Source organism: Hyperolius riggenbachi, chromosome 3 (genome assembly GCF_040937935.1).
Source record: "Hyperolius riggenbachi isolate aHypRig1 chromosome 3, aHypRig1.pri, whole genome shotgun sequence".
NCBI lineage: Eukaryota > Metazoa > Chordata > Amphibia > Anura > Hyperoliidae > Hyperolius > Hyperolius riggenbachi.
The window spans coordinates 232,767,744-232,788,666 of NC_090648.1; the positions used below are offsets into that span (position 1 = coordinate 232,767,744).

The following is a 20,923-nucleotide window of genomic DNA, read 5'->3' on the forward strand; positions in this document are numbered from 1 at the left end:
TATTAGCTAAACTGGGCACTATACTGGCTAAACTGGGCACTATACTGGGCACTTTACTAGCCATACTGGGGCACTATACTAGCTAAACTGGGCACTATACTAGCTAAACTGGGCACTATACTGGCTAAACTTGGCACTATACTGGCTAATCTGGGCACTATACTGGCTAATCTGGGCACTATACTGGCTAAACTGGGCACTATACTGGCTAAACTGGGCACTTTACTAGCCATACTGGGGCACTATACTAGCTAAACTGGCCACTATACTAGCTAAACTGGGCACTATACTAGCTAAACTGGGCACTATACTAGCTAAACTGGGCACTATACTGGCTAAACTGGGCACTATACTGGCTAAACTGGGCACTATACTAACTAAACTGGGCACTATACTGGCTAAACTGGGCACTTTACTAGCCATACTGGGGCACTATACTAGCTAAACTGAGGCACTACCTACCCATACTGGGCGCTATACTGGGCACTATACTGGCTATACTGGGCACTATACTGGCTATACTGGGCACTTTACTAGCTATACTGGGCACTATACTGGCTATACTGGACACTACCTACCTATACTGGGCACTATACTAGCTATACTGGGACACACTGGGGGGCAGAACCAATCCAGCATTTCCTACCCCCGGCTTATATGGGGGTCAATCATTTTTCCCTGTTTTTTCAGGGAAAAGTTGGGGGGTCGGCTTATATGTGGATCGGCTTATATGCGAGTATATACGGTAAGGTTTCGGCTAATACACCTTCTTCAGACTTCCATCCCGTATATTATCAAAAGATAAGCTGTGTGTGTTAACATCTTGTTAATATACAGGATGGAAGTCTGAAGAAGGTGTATTAGCCGAAACCTTACTTTTTATTTATCTTTAAGTTAGCCAATAAATTGTATCATACTGATTCAAACCTTATTGTTTCAACAGGAAATTAAAGGAAATATAGACAACTGTGACAAAACCAACAATAAAAACTTACTTCAGAAAGGTTTTAATCCTTATCTACTGTATTCATAAGTAAAAAAAAACAAGTGATAAGAAGAGGTTAATTTAAGCTTGTCAAATACTTATGCTATTTTCCTAAAATAACTTTAAACCAGAATACAAAAAAACTACCATGTTCTATATTGATAAATCGCACACAGGAATAAGAGGAGCACCAGATGTGATTAGCACTTACCATTTTTATTTTTGTAAACCAATGGAAATGTGTACCAAGCATATGCAAGCTAATTAGCAATACAGTTATAAATGATTCCCACACACACTATGCAAATAATCCCTGTGCAAAGGAATACCCAGTCGAGAGTTTCCACAAGTGCAGATCAATTAACCAATTATTAATCTCAGTAGAAGACCCAAAGATCCTTACGTCATTCCTCAAAGTAAATGTTCAGTTCAGTTAGTGTTAAACCCATTGTCCTTGGCACTGATTAAGGGTGTTTGTTTTTCAATGCATTGGAGACCCACTCTCATTGGTTTAGCCTTCCTGAATGATTCCAGCCTGCATGGGGAATAAGGAGTTAAATGGCCAAAAGTGTTGGGGCAATCTAGTTAGTGGCCATAAAGTTCAACCAGAAAACAAAGTACAATACTAGCCTGCACCCTTACATATCCCTGTTAATCCGGAGGAAGGTGAAAAACCCTTACAAGGCATGGTCTAATTTCTCTGTTTATTAAAAAAGGCTTAAAAATGTTAAAAAGTTATTAGATATTCCTTGTAGACTTATCATTGGCTGGCATCTTTTCTGGTAAATGTTGCTTCACTCAGTGCTTATTTCTGCCAGCAGAGGTGGCAATGCCATTCACACGCTTCTCTGATGTCATCCTGCAGCCAATGCACCAATACAGAGGTCAGTGTATAGTCACATGTGGAAATAGGGTGGGACCAAGTTTACTGGAACCATTGACTTCCATTCATTTCACAGAACTGATACCAGGCAATAGCAATTGAGGCTGTAAAGAAGACAGCCTTATCAGTGTTTTCATTTTGTTTTTGGTCAGATCCACTTCAAAGCAGAGCCCCATTCATAACTTTTTTTTAGTTTTTGGCAGTAGTAAAAATGTTTCTGTACATGTTTAGTTTTTGGCAGAGCGCAGAAAGATTAGAGCCCAAGAGTATTTACAACAATAAAACACCCCAGAGGATCTCATTCATTCTATCAAAATTAAAAAGGCAAAGCTTGTTTGGCATTTCTCTTTTTTTTCCAGTGTGAATGACTAATTGTGTTAAATGACAGTTATATATGGTGAAAGGATACACTGGAAATTATCTTTTCATAATAAAAATAGCAATTGATCAGCTTAGGTTTTGTTTACTTTTCTTAAGGCCCTACTGTATAAAGAAAGCACAAAATGCCACACATTGCATTTTCTGTTTAACCCTTACACAGAACCCATGTCAGTTATTTAACACTCCCTGCAGGATGAAGACTGGTTAGCATGTTTATAGAGCAGATAATGAGGAATGCTTGTTTGCAGCATGTCAATCAGGTATGTTAGTATTCAGCAAATTCACTAACTCAAATGTAACCTGATTGCTTCTGTACTGGTTTTTTATTCCTTCACAGTGTATTAAGAATGAAAATAGCTCAAAACTGTAAATTGTGGTCTCACAGTGTTCCACTGTTAAGTGAAATTCCAGGAATTATTGTTTGTACTTTGGCACTTACAATTCCAGACCTTATTAAAATGTCAGACTAGCCTGTTTGATCCGCTCATCTCCCGTTAAAGTTAAACCATAATGTAATTTTGTAAACTGCCCATGCTAGTGCAGCAAAGCCACATAGTGTGTTGTCTGCACTGAGCTTCTATTTTCTTCCAGGATGTTCTGAGAATCCCCTGTCCCAAGTTGTGCTTATATGCAAATAAATAACACTTTCCTAAGGACAGGCTTGAGCCCTCTGCCTCCAAAGCAACTCAGTGTGGGAGAACTGGTTCCTGGTGCTAAGTTTTACTGTGATCTAGAGCCGAGAACTGATGATTCCAACAAAGAACTGGTAGAATACAAGCCCAACACTAGAGCCAAAAGTAATGCATCCAGGAAGACTAGATCTTAGCAGGGGGGTGGAGGGTTGAGGGCTGAAACAAAGGGTAACGTGGGAGTGCATCAGGTTGGGGCTACTTTTACATAAAAAATGTAAGGCTTGTATCAGGAAGAGGGATTTAATCTGGAAGGGTTTAAAGAGAACCAGAGACGAAGCACCCTCATGTATTTTACTACATTTATCAGTGGGAACATGACAGTAAAGACCTACCCTGCTTTTAGTTTCATTCTTATCTGCTTAATTAGTCTGTTATCAGCTGTGATAAGAATCCCCGACTGAGCCTTCAGTCTAGGTTTGACCTGGAAACATTATAGCTGAGCCACTCTTCTGTGGAGTCTTTTCAACCCCAAGCCTGCCACCTCCGGGCTCAGCTTTCCTGCTTTGCATACTGAGAGCTCTGATGACATGGGAGGGGCTGCTCCTGCTGAGAGAGAATCTCTGAAACAGACAAGTGTGGCTGCAATATGATCTGTGTGTTCTGTGTGCACAATAATGATGATGACTGCAGTTTCATTCCTATGAGAGACACTTCCTACAGGCAGCTGCACATCATACCAAAATGAAAGCACACAGATGAAAGGCTGCAGCAGCCTTTCTCATATAGCCTAGACAGCACATCCAGAACAACTCATAACCCGGAAGCAGAAGGGATATGAGCCGGCGGCCATTTTGGATTTTTCCTGGAGCAATAATGAATAAAAACACTAAAAAAGGCACACCAGAGCAGCGAAATTATCAGGTAGAGCATTTATTCTTTACAAGCTATGGACTGATATGTTTATTTTGTGTGAAACGTTCATCTCTGGCTCCCTTTAATGATAGGTGGGTAGGTTAATGCTAGGTTCAGGGAGGGGGATTTAATCAGAAAAGGGTGAACATTAAAGGGGGGATGGTTCAGGGGTTAAAGTTAGGTATGAAGAAAGCAGTTTTCCTTAGGAAAGGTTAGTGTTAAGGGGAGAGGTGAGAGTTAAGCATAAAGGAGTTTGTTGGGGGTGTTAGCGTTAAATGGGGTGGGGGAGTGAAGGTTAAGCATGAAGAAGGAAGTTTTTTAGGAGGGGTTAGGTTTTGGGGGGGGGGGGGGAGAGGTTAAGCATAAGGAAGGGAGTTTGTGTTAGGAGAAGTTAGTTAATGTTAGGCATGAGGAAGATCGTTTGTTTCGAGTGGTATAGGGCAGAGGTTACGATTAGGCATGAGGAAGGTAGTTTTTGGTTAGGAGGGGGTAGCATTAAGAAGGGAAGGTTAAAGTAAGGCATGAGGAAGTGAGTTTTTTAGCATTAAGGAGGGAAGGTTAGGCATGATTTTGGGAGCATTAAGCGTAGGAGTTAAGGTTAAGCACAAATAAAGGAGTATATATTAGGAGGGGTTAGCATAAGGTAGGGGGTGAAATTATTTATAAGAAAGGTTTACAATCAGAAAGATACTATGTATTAGCTATCTCAAGAATGAAAGATGAACTTTAAGGGGAGAGGTTAAGATTTGGTCTCAGGAAGAAAGTCTTTGTCAGAAGGAGGAGGTTAAGATTAGGGATTGGTTAGGTTTAAGTAAAGAATGGGATAAATGCCCAACAATCCCAATAAAAACCAGGTAATATAGCCAACAATCAGCAAATATTTAGCTGCAATGTGGAAGCAGGACACAATTTTCCCACACTGAATCCATACATACCTCTCCTACTCCCACCTCGTATTAGGTTGTCATTGACATTGTTAGTCTCAATGGAGTATAGTGGGCCTGAGGTTGCATTTTAGCATATGACCCTCAAATTTGCTAAAGAAATGTACCCATTGAAGTCAAGGTGCTTCAGATCTCCTCCTGAGATAATTATAAGTGCATCCATGTACCCCTTCCTTGCTTCTTTTTTTTTTTTTTTTTTTGTATATACAGTGGTATGGCTTAAAAATGACTATAAAACCACAAAAGCCATAGAAAACATCATAAAGTACATTTGTGGCTTGTAATAAATCATATTCTATTGCTTGCCATTACAGTTCCATTAATAAATATCTCTTTTAACATAACAGTCTGAAATTACATACAACATTCTATTCGATTTAGCTCATTCTATTTTATGAAATCAGTGATGTATAGCAATTTTAGAAAAATTCACAATACATAAGTTTACAACATGGTGCAAATATAGCAGCCTGGAATATCTGAGCTGTCTCTTTGTTCCTGAATTCTGCAAGTGAGACTGTTATGGATCCCATTGGTGAGCCAAGAAAGATAGCAGCTCTTGTCTGTCCACAAAGCACTTCTTTTACATACCTTTATAATTCCTTCCAACAAGACAAGTTCCTTTTACAGACGGGATCCTCATCTGTACTGCAGGTTCCAGAAAACATTTATACTGCACATTGCTGGAAGCACCTACTAACACTGCTTCCTGTAACTATGGCTTTAGCTTACCAATAATGGAGTAACACCTTGTTACAGGATAACCCTGATAAGACTGTAGAAAAACAATAACCTGCTTCTTATTTGTCGCAAAAGTATCACTGCAACTTCCATTATTTATGCAAACATATTAATTACACAGACTTGTACAAACTTGACAATATGATAAGAAAACTGAAAAAGTCACAGCGAGTAAATGACACTCAAAGAGATCACAATAAACAAGCAAAAATGTAGGATGTATGGCTAAATCTGTGTTAATCAAAAAGCCAGAATACACAGTCACATTAAATCTCATCTATACAAGGTATGTAAGCACATGGACCTGTGGCTGAATTACCAGCCCTAAGAGAAGCCCATCTATAACTGAGTGCTTACTAGAAATAATGGATTTATCCTATAGTACATGATTTGTCCTTGAGGAGAAATCTAAGAGAAGCAAGTGATCAGTGTGATCAGCTGACTGATCTGTTCACATATGTAGATACTCATCTTTAGAGATAATTGTTGATGATTACTAAATAAGCAGCGATCTACAATTGTTCAGTGACTCTCTCTCTACCACCACTCATCACTTTTGCTCTGTTTCTTCACCGTTGTCCATAAAGACAGCTGGGCTCTAAGCAGCATGTTTGTGCTCATTCCAAACCCTGTCACTCTAAAGCTTTGTACACACACTACAGAAAAGTCGAACGACAGATATCGCCATGTTGGATGGCAATCAGTATAAAAAATGTACCAAAACGATGTTATACAAAAACTATGAGAGAGCGGTATTGCGTATTCTGCCTGCTCCAACTGGCAGATCAATTCAGACAACTGTGGAGCACATATTGTGCAATTGGCTGGTGTGTAGAATATCGTTCAAATTACTTTGTTCATATAGCATGCGTGCATAAGTCATGTGAAATGTCACTTCCGCCTGCAGTATTCAAATAACATAATTGTCTAGAACATCAGTGTGTGTGTGAAAAATGCGGTTTAAGCTACTTGTTGTTTCTTTTTGCCAGGCAATGTGGCTTGATTTGACATCGCTTGTTTGTGCGCACCGACTTAACTCTAGTGTGTGTACGGACCTTAACGGTCATGTAGGGCAACAAGACCCGAGCGTTGTACAAGGCTTAAAACTTCAACTTCCGTCAAATTTCTGTTTCCTTTTGGAGCCTACACAGAAAACAGAAGTAAAACATAATCACGTGATTGCGGCCAGCCAATCAGAGACTCCCAAATCATTCAGCTGATCAAATCAAACACACACTTCTCCCTGGATTCTGAATGAATTTACACAGAATAAATGTGTCATCTATTTTCTAGTGATTACATATAATGGATCCACCAGACTGGAAATACTACAAGCAAATTGTAACAACCAAAGATCATTTTCTAAATGGGTTGCCAGCAAATCTACTGAGTATTCATGGCTTTGCTTATATACTATTCCACTGATGTTTCCCTTTTTCTAATGGGTATGTGAACTTGCAGTGAAAATCCTTATCTAAAAAATTGAAGAAAAGCATCATATAGTACTATAAAAGTAGCAGATAGTCTGAACAACCAGGTATACAGTCAAAGACAGGTAAAGGTAAAGCTTAGCACCCATATAACACAAACAAAATTGTCAGCTTAGTTGTAACTTCTAAAAATGAACAGTTAATATATCAAACTATGGCACCATATGACCATATAAAAGTCTAAAATAAACACAAGCTTAGCACCTCTAGCACTGGACACATGAGTGTTATACATGTGGTATAACCACAGAAATAAACAGGCTATTAAATTGTAAGTCTAAACATTCCAGGGATCTTAAGATATACAACTAAAGGAAAAAATAGTTATTGGACCTTTCAGGACTGAGAGCCTAAGGATCATGCAGCCTGTGTACTAGTTTCACACATACACACAGTTACACTGTACTTCTGATTGTATTTGTAAATGCTGCCTACAGCAGCCAGTCAGTGTGTCTGCATTTCAGGATTTTTAAATAGAAAAGGCAACACATACTGCCTTGTTACACCTGCCTCAAATGAGCATGTAATGGACAATTGTATTAATTTTATGCTAATGTAAAAGAAAAGCATTACTTTCCGGAGAGCTGTTTGTGCTTTTATGTGTGTGTGTCTTGCCTCTTATCACACCAAGGTGTCACATTTTGGCAGATGGCAGCCTTATCACATTTTGGCGCACATTTTGGCGGATGGCAGCCTTATCTCCTGCCTGAGCTGGTCACTGATAAGACATACTAGTAAAACTGTGAAATATTAAAAAAAATATGCATAAAGAGGAAGCCCAGTGCTTTTATAACTGACAATACAGTATGTGCAGATTTCAAAGCATAGCAGTGATCAGAGGAGGAACTATGTCAGTAGCACTGACATCTGGCACCTTATTAGTCAGCCTCATTTGAGGTTTTCAGCCTGAAGCAACCAGAAGTTTGCAAATACAATATTATTATATAATAAAACACCATATTAGACTGATAAGACTTCATTAGAAGAGCAATATCTGAGTGAAGATTCAGATTATTAAGGATGCTTGTGACAGGCTTATTTGAAAGCCAAATGAGTAGTTCTTGTCTTCACCTTCATACAGAAGGGTCTAGCAGAACTCTACCGCAAACTGCTTACAGCAAGGCTGTCTGACACAATGTGTTATCTCAAGAACACAGGAGCTTACAGACTTATAAACTAAAATATGAGGCTTCAGAGATGATTAGGAGTGACACACACTGGGCCTGATTTATGAAGGTATCTTTAAAGGTCTCCAAACATCTGTAGTGGGGAAACAATAAGAGCTTATTCTAACAGGAAGCAATATGGTGTGCCTGCTGTACTGCCCCACCCCTTACCACTACTGCCCAGGGTTTCTCTTCAAGTGGACCTGCAAAGAGAGGGATAAAGATAATGATATAGTTGATGTATAGGGGATAATAGGTTTAATGCCAACTCAGGCTTGTGAAAAACTAAAAACAAGAGAAGACCGGGAGCCCAATCTGGTGTATTATCGCTATTAGTCTGAGTAACATCTTTATATAATAAGAGATATACTCACAAAGCAGGGTTGCAGACAAGAGGCAACTTCTCTATGTCAGCATGCGGAGAAGTAACGTCTCCACTTGGCCTTGTAGTTGTTGGGTGAAGGTCGCAGCTCCTTAAAATGGACCACCGAGAGGTGGTTGACTCCCCTAACGCGGGGTAACAACAAGATAGCAGAGTAGTAGGAGGCGCCCATATAGATTAGGTATGTCTCGATGTTAGGGATAGATGGACGTATGTCTTTTTTCAACCAAAATAACTATGTAACTATCTATCGCGGAGGTCTGATCTCTAAGTGCCTCACGCTACTTCCTGTTTAAACAGCGCATGGAACGCATGGAGGTATGTGTTCCTGCCCGCTGCCTGCTGCCACTAATTGATGCTGGAGGGGAGTGCTGAGGGGAGACCCCGAGGAGAGGGAGGGGGGGACTGTCCCCCCTCCCTGCCAATATGTGGCCATGCTCTCCCCTCATGCTGCGACCCCTCCTGCCCCCTAAAAAGAGCCCTTGAGCGGCCCCAGAGGGACCACCCACGGATGCAGGGACTTGCCTCCCTTTGGTGCGCTTCATGGCCTTGGGGTCCCTCTTAAAAGAGTCCTAAAACAAGTGAGGCCATCATGATCTTCACACCCATAACAAGTGTAGCCACAAAAACACCTGATCTGGAGTACAGTCCCCTTTATCAGAGGACGGGAAGGTTAGTAGTTGGGGGCCCCCCACAGCTCTGGACCCCCCAGCAATCACAGGAGCTGCTCCTCTCTAGTTACACCCCTGCACTGAAGCCATAGACATCAGACAGGCAATTGCCATTATTTAAAAGTAAATATACATGGCAGCTTCTATATCCCCCTCACTACAGGGTCACTTTAAAATGCATAGCACCATTCACATTGATGGTGGTGCAATGCCATATAAAACATTCTTTCTGCTGCATGCTGATGTACTTTTATTGAATGTGGCTGCACCACACGGCACACTAAGGCAGCCAGCCCCGGACAGTGGTGATCACTCCAGTCCAGGTGTGTTGGATCACTGACAATATACCCAATGGAGATGGAGATCTTTGAAGATGCCGTCATAAATCAGGCCTATGCACTGCTGTAAGTGCTGGGATCTTTTTCACCAGTTTCTATAAAACACTTTGAATAGACTTCCATAAACACTGCCTATAACGATGCCTGAATTTTACCCACTGTGCTATGTGCATTGTGTAGGCACAGACTGCTGTGTTGTGTTCAGTTTTACAGCTAGTGTAAGTAGGCTTTTGCAGCCACATTGTGTAGTGATTCGTTGTGTGGACAGTATGGTAACCAGAAGACTATATATGACCCTAAATAGATGTGATGTGCTATGAAGGTCTATGTAGAATTGCTGAGCTGAGTTGTTGCTGTCCAGAATCAGTCAGGGCCTCTCCTCAGACTTGGACATAGTAATACAACAGCTGCAGCCACTGCCAGGAGGAAGAGAGGATTCCATAGAGCAGCCTGGGAAAGAGAAAGAAGGGGATGTAAGGAAAGCAGGTCTCCACTCTGTACCTTATTTATGAAACCAATATAAAATATATTCAATAGAGATGGACTTACTTTATTGTAACTATTCATTGAAATGTAATTGATTTCAATGTTTGACAATGATGATGACATACTTAAAGAGACTCTGAAGCAAGAATAAATCTCGCTTCAGAGCTCATAGTTAGCAGGGGCATGTGTGCCCCTGCTAAAACGCCGCTATCGCGCGGCTAAACGGGGGTCCCTTCACCCCCAAACCCACCCCCGCTAAACTTGGTCGTCAACTTGGTCGTAGATTTTCTCTTCCTGGAGGCAGGGCTAACGGCTGCAGCCCTGCCTCTCAGCGCGTCTATCAGACGCGCATCGCCGCCTCTCCTCTGCCCCTCTCAGTGAAGGAAGACTGAGAGGGGCGGGGGAGAGGCGGAGGTACGTGTCTGATAGACGCGCGGGAGGCAGGGCTGCGGCAGTTAGCCCTGCCCCAATGCGGAAGCGCTCCCCGGCTGTACGGAGGGGATTTGGGGGTGAAGGGACCTCCGTTAAGCCGCGGGATAGCGGTGTTTTAGCAGGGGCACACAAGCCCCTGCTATCTGATGTCTGAAGCGAGATTTATTCTCGCTTCAGACTCTCTTTAAAGGACCTCTGTCGCGAAAATCTTAAAATTTAAAATACATCTAAACATATACAATTAAGAATTACGTTTCTTCCAGAGTAAAATGAGCCATAAATTACTTTTCTCCTATGTTGCTGTCACTCACAGTAGGTAGTAGACATCTGGCATTCCCGACAGGTTTTGGGCTAGTCCATATCTCCATAGGGGATTCTCAGCATGGCCTTTATTCTTTATAAAGACATTCCCTGAAAAAGTAAAGAGTAAAATGAGCCATAAATTACTTTTCTCCTATGTTGCTGTCATTCACAGTAGGTAGTAGAAATCTGACAGAACCGACAGGTTTTGGACTAGCCCATCTCCTTATGGGAGGTCCACAGGAATTTCTTTATTTTCAAAAAGCACTTAGTGAATGGCAGTGTCTCCGTCCAACTGCCCAAAAAAAAGTGTACGGTGATCAGGGAGGCTGATCAACATCTTTGTATAAATCTTTTTCTGGGAGTGTCTTTATAGAGAATAAAGGCCATGCTGAGAATCCCCTATAAAGAGATGGACTAGCCCAAAACCTGTTGGTAATGTCAGATTTCTACTACTTACTGTAAATGCCAGCAACATAGGAGAGAAGTAATTTATGGCTGTTTACTCAGGAAGAAACATACTTCTTATTATAATGTGTTTTGCATTTTAAGATTTTCGCGACGGTTCCTCTTTAAGTAACGACCTCTATTTTCCCCATTTGTCATATCTAAGTGATGGCTATATTTGCCTGAGCCCCTCATTGTTCTATCTAAGTGGTGTCCTATATGTATAACTGCTCCCCTCATTGTCATACCTAAGTGATGTCCTATATGTATGACTGATCCCCTCATTGTCATACCTAAGTCATGTCCTACTTGTATAAATCCCCTTATTGTCATACCTAAGTGTTGTCCTATATGTATAACTGCTCCCCTCATTGTCATACCTAAGTGATATCCTATATGTGTGACTGCTCCCCTCATTGTCATACCTAAAAGTCATGTCCTATATGTATGACTGTACCCCTTATTGTCATACACGTGATGATCTGTATTTGACTGAGACCCTTATTGTTATCATAACTAAGTAATGTCCTATATTTGATTGAGCCCCTCATTGTTAGTCTGACACACAGTTCAAACAGACAAGCAAATATGAACCTATGATGTTATTGTAAAGGACAGAGCAGCAGAGTTGGTAAGCCTTATTTGAGGCAGTGTTTTAATTTCCATAGATACCATTGGCCTTAAAGGGAACCTTAACTGAACAAAGTTAAAAGAGTTTCACTTACCTTGGGCTTCGAGCAGCCCCCTGCAGCCGTCTTGTGCCCGTGCCATGCCCAACCTATCCGGTCCCCCGAAACAGATTAGTTTCACTTCTGCTGACTGATCAGTCAACGGTCCACTGCAACTGCGTGGCCCTTGCCACGTGCATCCTTGTGTGCGTTCACGTCAGCGAACGCGTCCTGCGCAGGCATGGTAAGAGAGAAACTCTTACTGCGTCCGCGCAGGACGTGCTCGCCGACATGAACGCGTACGAAGATGCTCATGGCCAAAGGAAACTAATCCGCGGCGGGGACTCGAGGATCGGTTTGGTACGCTGCAGGCACAGGACAGCTGCAGGGGGCTGGTCGAAGGCCCAGGTAAGTGAAACTCTTTTTCCTTTGTACAGTTAAGGCTCCCTTTAATGGAATTATTAATAAGAATGAATTTTAATATAAAGTTATAATTGATAGAATTTTAGGGACAGGGCTTGAAGAGACTCCTTGGAGACAGGGCTTAAAGAGACACCATCAAATATCATGCAGGTATTAAAATGCACTCGTCATTAGACAATGGATGCTATCTTTCTGATCTCCTTTTAAAAGATGTCAGTTATGATCAGGCCGAAATGTTTGCTATGCGTCTCACTTAAAGCAGTCTACAAATCAGGTGTTCTGACTTCCCCCTTGATCTGCATATTTGGTCCACGAAAATTGGGTAACCTACAAAAGTGTTATGGCCAACGGATCAGCATTACATCCTCAAGGCTAGCATTCTTTAAAAGGAATCTGACCTGGCAATGTACACGAATGGCACTGCCTACCTGTGGTTGATTCATTCTTCAGTGCAGCTAGACTTTATCTCCATCTTATCAATCCTATACAACTGCTTTGCCCTAAAAACTATAGCTGACCACACACAGAACATTTTTATTGCACTTTTCTCCTGGCAAACTCAGAATTTCAGGGCTGCAGCCACTAAGGGCATGCTCCACCAGGATCATAAGGAAGCCTTGCCCAAAGACTACTTACTGTTTTACATACTTGCTTAAACTAGGATTCAAACCATGGTCAAAGGCTCAAACCCAACATCAAAGGTAGCAGCCTTACCCAGTACGCTATCTAGGACCTGATGCACTAACTGGAGACAGCACACAGCAATATTACCAGTAGTACCCCAGCTAGTTACACTAGAGTCCTGGCCAAAAGTTTTAAGACTGTCAAAAATATTCGTTTTCACAAAGTTTGCTGATAAACTGCTTTTAGATATTTGTTTCAGTTGTTTATGTGATGTACTGAAATATAATTATCAGCACTTCATACGTTTTAAGGCTTTTATTGACCATTACATGAGATTTATGCAAAGAGTCAGTATTTGCAGTGTTGGCCCTTCTTTTTCAGGACCACTGCAACTCGACTGGGTATGCTCTCAACCAACTTCTGGGCCAAATCCTGACTGATAGCAACCCATTCTTTCATAATCACTTCTTTGAGTTTCTCAGAATTAGTTGGTTTTGGTTTGTCCACCCACCTCTTGAGGAATGACCACAAGTTCTCAATGGGATTAAGATCTGGGGAGTTTCCAGGCCATGGACCCAAAATTTCAACGTTTTGGTCCCCGAGCAACTTAGATATCACTTTTTCCTTAGGACACGGTGCTCCAGCGTGCTGGAAAATGCATTGTTCTTCACCAAACTGTTGTTGGATTGTTGGAAGAAGTTGCTGTTGGAGGGTGTTTTGGTACCATTCTTTATTCATGGCTGTGTTTTTTGGCAAAATTGTGAGTGAGCCCACTCCCTTGGATAAGAAGCAACCCCACACATGAATGGTGGCAGCTGTGAGCGCATCTGCACGCACAGTGAGGCGAAGTCTTTTGGAAGATGGCCTGGTGTCAAGAAGGGCAGCAAAGAAGCCACTTCTCTCCCAAAAAAAATACCAGGGACAGATTGATCTTCTGCAGAAAATGTGGTGAATGGACTGCTGAGGACTGGGGCAAAGTCATATTCTCCAATGAAGCCCCTTTCCGATTGTTTGGAGCACCTGGAAAAAGGCTTGTCAGGAGAAGAAAAGGTGAGCGCTATCATCAGTCCTGTGTCATGCAAACAGTAAAACATCCTGAGACCATTCATGTGTGGTGTTGCTTCTCATCCAAGAGAGTGGGCTCACTCACAATTTTGCCCAAAAACACAGCCATGAATAAAGAATGGTACCAAAACACCCTCCAACAGCAACTTCTTCCAACAATCCAACAACAGTTTGGTGAAGAACAATGCATTTTCCAGCACGATGGAGCACTGTGTCATAAGGGAAAAATGATAACTAAGTGGCTCGGGGACCAAACGTTGAAATTTTGGGTCCATGGCCTGGAAACTCCCCAGATCTTAATCCCATTGAGAACTTGTGGTCATTCCTCAAGAGGACAAACCAAAACCAACTAATTCTGAGAAACTCAAAGAAGTGATTATGAAAGAATGGGTTGTTATCAGTCAGGATTTGGCCCAGAAGTTGATTGAGAGCATGCCCAGTTGAATTGCAGAGGTCCTGGAAAAGAAGGGCCAACACAGCAAATAATGACTCTTTGCATAAATCTCATGTAATTGTCAATAAAAGCCTTTGAAACGTATGAAGTGCATATAATTATATTTCAGTACATCACATAAACAACTGAAACAAAGATCTAAAAGCAGTTTAGCAGCAAACTTTGTGAAAATGAATATTTTTGACAGTCTCAAAACTTTTGGCCAGGACTGTACTAGCACAACCCATGCATGTAATTAATGCGTATTACCATAGCAACACTCACACATAGCGTAACTCGCAGTACACTGCTGGTACTCTTGGTACACTGCTGCGGTAGTGCCAGTAATATTACCATGTTCTGCCTTCGCATGGTAACATTACTGCTAGTTATTGCCTCAGGCCCACAGTCTAAGCAAACTGGTTGATTTCAGTAAGATTCACTTGTCTTGATAGAATCACTTAAAATTAGTTCACTTCTTCCATTATTAATTTTTGGGCATCAGATCAGTCACAAAAAAGAGGTAAAGATTGGCCATGCTGCAAAAGAGCAACATTTTGTGTAAATGGCAGATTAAGTAGCAGATTTCACATAAAATCTAAATTAATTGAAATTAAGTGTCCCCTTACACACCAACAAGCTTTTGTACTGTACAAATGATATACAACTATGGAGTGAAAGGGATTTTAGTTTGTTTACATTGGATTGTGCACGAAATTCTGTAAATGGTGGAAGGTGCAATCTTGGTGTATAGTGTAGTACTTGCTGTTCCATATTTAGAGCCTAGCGTATTGACTGGCATTTGAGTGTATTGTTGTACAGTGTGTGACCGCCGCTTGTGACAGCACAATGTTTTCTCCAGATGAGGATTCCCAATTCTGTCACACAACTGTATCCTAATAGTGTACTGTGTAGCCACATGGCCCATATTCAATTCACTTTTTTTCCTAAGTTTTCTCCTAGATGATATTTAACACCAGTGACGCCCACCGGATGAAATCCGAACGGGTTTCATTCGGATTTCAGCCAGGTAATTAAAGCACCTGTGTGGGTGGGCAAGGGGGGGGGGGTTAAACTTACCCAACAGGCGTCTTCTTTAATCCATTTCACGGCGCGTCCCATGCTTCGTTCCAAGCTTCGGTCCAAGCAGCGGGCACATGATTACAAACACTTCCTCCTTCCGGGTTGAAGGAGGAAGTGTTTGTAGTCACGTGACGCGCTTGGAACCCAGCATGGGAGGTGCTGTGGTACGGATTAAAGAAGATGCCTGCTGGTTAAGTTTAACCACCACCACCCCCCCCCCCCCCCCTTGCCCACCCGCAGAGGTGCTTTAATAACCTGGATGAAATCCGAATGAAACCCATTCGGATTTCACCCGGAACTAATCCGTCGCTTATCACTATTTAACACCTTATCAACAAAATGCCTTTTAAGCCACCAACAAGCAAGAAAAGACTAATTTTGAGATAAATAATTTTGTCATTCCATTTAAATCTATTTTTTGGTGCTTTTTCAACTGCAGCATGCTGAAAAGTGATTTAAAAGCTTCCAGACGACGCTAATTGAAAACTACGCCCTGGTTGGGACCCGTTATTCCTGCCAGGGCATAGATTTCAATTAGTCTGCCGCATGCTCCTGCTGCTACCACCGATCATGCCGCTCTCCCGCCGCTGCAGCCCACTCTCCCTGCTGCCGGTATGACAGCAGAGCTCTGTGAGCCAGTCAGGAGCCATGATAACTGTGAGCCAATGGGGCTCCTGACCCCGTAATCACTGTGAGCCAATTCCATTGGCTCACATTGATCACACGGTCAGGAGCCAATGAATTCGGCTCCTGACTGGTTCACAGAGCTCTGCTGTCATATCGACAGCAGAGGGAATAAGCTTCAGCGATGGGAGAGCAGCCCGATCAGCAGTAGTATTGGGTCCATGCAGCAAGATGTAGGTAGGCCCCATTTTTTATATTAGCGGACTCCGGTCCCTAAGGGGCCAGAGACTGCTGGTACTGAAGTGGTTAAACAAAAGATGTAAAACGATCTCTTAAGAGAAAAAGGGAATTGAATAAGGGCCATGGTCTTTGTTCATTCTGTGTTGGTGCTAGGGTTGTTATTTCAAGTATTTCTGAGATATGTTAATGTTAATATGTCATGTTAATTCTGAAGTGCCGTAATAATTAAAGGGAGACTTGTGATATTTTCCTGTAAGAGTGAGAGCACAGTGTGTGAGCAATATTAATGATAAAATGGAAGTGGGTGTAGTATAAGCTCACAAAGCATTAATGTGTAATGACGTGAATGCTCAGATATGACTTCACCTCGCAACTGTAACCAGCATCCCATATTTCTTTCTTCCAGGGGCTTTGTGGGGGTGTGGAATCATAAGCCGCTAAGAAAAATGTTTATTTTAACTGGACCAAATCTTTATTGATAATTAAAATGAAACACATAATACAAGGGAAAACAAAGAAACAACTAAGGCACAAAAAAGACAGGAGAAACAACTGGAGAAATTATATAGGGGATCTGGAGAAAAACAAATATCAGATAATATGATGTTATCACACACTATAAGGAAAAGGAATTACTGAAATAAACATAGTAATGGTCACCACTGACAGTTGCCCATGTTATGGCATTGGTAGTGTGTAACTGGCATTAGGGTTATTTGCAGTTGCCAGACATCACCCATTAAATGCTCAGTGTACACAAATCATCAGTGACTGCATGCACAATAAAGTGCATCAGTAGATACGGACAGTGCTGCAACTGCAACTAGGTGCCATTTTCATAGGTATTCACTGACAATTTTACAATTGCCACAACTGTTTGCATCAAATTATTAAATAAATACAAATGTTTGTGTATCGTCTTGAAACTCCAATGAACAACAGACTTCCCCATATGTCATGTTAGAAGAGTAGTGTTGGTGTTCGAATTTGGCAAATTAAACACCTAAATACAGCTGTATACTACAGTTCAGCACAGTTTCAGTACCAAACAAGCAGACAGGGTCAGGGTCAGTTCAGTACAGGACAAGCAGACAGAGTTATTGGCAGTTAAGTACAGAACAAGCAGACAGGGTCAGGGGCAGCTCAGTACAAAGCAAGCAGACAGGGTCAGGGGCAGTTTAGTATCGAACAAGCAGACAGGGTCAGGGACAGTTCAGTACAGTACAGAACAAGCAGACAGGTTTATAAACAGCTCAGTAAAGAACAAGCAGACAGGGTCATGGGTAATTCAGTACAGAGCAAGCAGACAGGGTCAGGGGCAGTTTAGTATCAAACAAGCAGACAGGGTCAGGGACAGTTCAGTACAGTACAGAACAAGTATACAGGATCATGGGCAGTTCAGTACAGAACAAGCAGACAGGGTCATGGGCAGTTCAGTACAGAACAAGCAGACCGGGTCATGGGCAGTTCAGTACAGAACAAGCAGACAGGGCCAGGGAAAGTTCTGTACCGAACAAGCAGAAAGGATCATGAACAATTCAGTACCAAACAAGCAGACAGGGCCAGGGGCAGTTCAGTACCAAACAAGCAGACAGGGCCAGGGGCAGTTCAGCACTAAACAAGCAGACAGGGTCAAGAGTAGTTCAGTACTGAACAAGCAGTCAGGGGCAGGGTACGGGCAGTTCAGTACCGAACAAGCAGACAGGGTCAAGAGTAGTTCAGTACTGATCAAGCAGACAGGGTCAAGGGTAGTTCAGTACCAAACAAGCACATAGGGGCAGGGGCAGTTCACTTACCTGTGCTTCACAGTGTGCTCTATGTGACTCTGATGCTTCTTTCTTCCGGCTGACATGGAACGCACCGTGAAGCACACGTAAGTGAACTGACCCCATCCACTTGTATTGTACTGAAATGGCGCTGAATTGTGGTGTACAGCAGTATTCAGGTGTTCTGAATTCAATATGCCGAATTCAAACACCAACACTAAAAAAATGTTAACAAACTTCCATTGCAAAATATATTCTCACATTACCCAGCCACCTTTGCCAACATAAAATCAGTTGCTCAGCACCAAGTTTCCAATGAAAATTTAATAATTTAGTCCATTCATAAAAGGTAGAAAACCGAGAGCCCAGTATAGTGTAGTTTGTATTGGAGGAGTGCGAATGATAATGATGAAACGTAAGTATTGTACTTACAAACCAGGGTTACCTCCAAGGCAACCACTGAAAAGGCAGGTGGGGAGACCAAACCTGTCCCCACTCAGGATTAAGACGTCGCTCTCTGTGGATAGAGGAAAAAAAGAGGGTGTACCACCCTTCCACCAAGGGTGGATTCTTGTTGTGTATAGCTGTATAGAGGCGCCAGTAGGATAAAAGTCATTAAAATGTTTAAAACATTCGGGATGCGGTGGTGGACCAGCCAACCCAAAACAGACACAGGTACTGTCGATTCAAGTAATAAATAATTTATTTATATACTCCAAAGACAAGTTGCAACGCGTTTCACTGGCAAAATCCCGCTTCCTCAGGCAATAAACAACTGGAGTGATACACATCACGGAACCCAAAATACGCTTGGCACCTCTGTGAACAATTTAGTCCATTCTGCCAACTGGTAACAATATTGCCCTGTCTCTGGAATCAAGATTCATGCAGAAAAATACTTGCAGCTCAGCTGGCATACTGTCCAGTTCCTGGTGTTCTGTGTAAATAATCTTGCTCAGTTTTTAGTGTTCATGTCTGTCTTGCTTTATGGAGAGTGTGTTTTACATCCCATTGTGCTCAGTAGAGCATATGTTGGTCAGTTGTCAGTGGAAATGTGGACAGTATATAATACGGGACATCTTCTGGTGCACAAAGAAAAGCATTCCTGCCAGCACCTGGTACATAATGGACAGTGCATTAACCAGATTCTGTGCTCAGCAGAAAGTATACAAACTTGTCTCCAAATCACTGTGAAACATATATTGCTTTGTTACTGTGACTGTATTTTTTTTCAGAAATGACAATAATCTTGGCCAGTTGGTATTCAGTATGTACCTTCAACCACCATGGCTAAATTGGAATAAGTGTAAATACCTAAATTGGAATTCTAGCATCATGTTGATTTTTTACTGACTGTATTTCATTTTCACAGTTTAAGTACAGTTTATGCAGTTCTATGTAATATATATATGGCTGGTTTGGCTTCACCCACCTTTTCTAACCCTAACACACAATCACTCAATTACTCAATGACCTAGTTTGTGAGCTTTGCAGTCTTTGGCATCAATAACCTGCATTAAAATGAAACAGATCTGATTGGCTGTGGCTCCACCCCTTTTCTGAATTTGAACCCCAGTCACCCAATGACCAATTGTACCAGGTTTGAAGCTTGTGCCATTAACAGTGCAAGAATGGCATCAATTAAATATTCCCCTTGAAAATCAATAGGTACATTTTGATTGGCTTTTGTAGGCTCCACCCACTTTAATGAATATTAATCCCAGTCACCCAGTGACCAACAGTGCAAGGTTTGAGAACCCTACCATTAACAGTGTAAGAATGGCTGCAGTTTACATTTTCCCAGTAAAATTTGTATTTGTCTCCGCCCACGTTTTGGATATGTGGATAAAAAGTATCCTATATGTTATTCCAGGCAATGTACTATATGTGTGCCAAATTTCATTCAAATCCGTTCAGCCATTGTTGCGTGATTGATTAACAAACATCCAAACTTTCGCATTGATAATGTTAGTGAAATATATCTCAGTTTCAATACAATTAGTGTTAACAAGGGTCGAAAGTCCAAGCTTTTGCAACCTGGTGTCTTTAAGCTCAGATAACTGTAGATGGCTCAGTCTTTGCAACCTCGGAAAATCCAATTACGTGATTTATTTTTTTAATTCTTTCAGCATTAGGTTTTTTAATATAATTCAATGTTTAGCTATATTTCAGAGCCCAAATAAAACTACTTAGACCACTATACCCTCAAAGAGGGATATTACTATATATATCTATTTAAATGGTAGGTATGAATCTTAAATTAATAATTTCTAAAAGCACTACATATCAATTAACTGTTCATAAGCTTGCTTAAGTTCAAATAAACAGACATAATGTATACATCCATTGCCAGTTTATTGTCTTGTCTTATGGGCACATTATTTATTTATCCTGTGAGTAATACAAAGTTTACTTTTTTTCTCTTGAATTTTTCTTGTAAGCGAAACTATGGCCTCAATTCACTAAGATCATGCTGGCGATAATAAGGCAAGAGAAAACTTACCACCACACATCAATAGGTATTTTCAATGTTAATTCAATAAAGAAGCTTGCCTTATTAAGGTGTAGAGATACGTTTTCACAGTGAGAGAGTTATCTTATCACTTCAGTCCGTAAAGAGGAACTGTGGCGAAAATCTTAAAATTTAAAACACATACAAATAGGAAGTACATTTCTCCCAGAGTAAAATGAGCCATAAATTACTTCTCTCCTATGTTGCTGTCACTCACAGTAGGTAGTAGACATCTGGCATTCCCGACAGGTTTTGGGCTAGTCCATATCTCCATAGGGGATTCTCAGCATGGCCT

General features: G+C 41.5%; 1 protein-coding gene across 3 annotated transcripts in view; it reads right to left on the minus strand.

The window, feature by feature from the left end:
- Nucleotides 1–947: 947 nt before the first annotated feature.
- CCDC136 (coiled-coil domain containing 136) overlaps nucleotides 948–20,923 on the minus strand; it is a 106,326-nt gene continuing 86,350 nt past the window's right edge. For 2 of the 3 annotated variants that reach the window (XM_068275943.1, XM_068275940.1), the window contains exon 10: nucleotides 9,897–9,975. Coding sequence is in view for 1 of the 3 variants with exons in the window: in XM_068275942.1 (XP_068132043.1) it covers nucleotides 9,889–9,975 (87 nt within the window). In the remaining 2 variants the exon portion in view is untranslated. Of the gene's footprint in view, nucleotides 9,976–20,923 lie in introns of all 3 variants that reach the window. The other variant, XM_068275942.1, reaches the window with a different exon arrangement.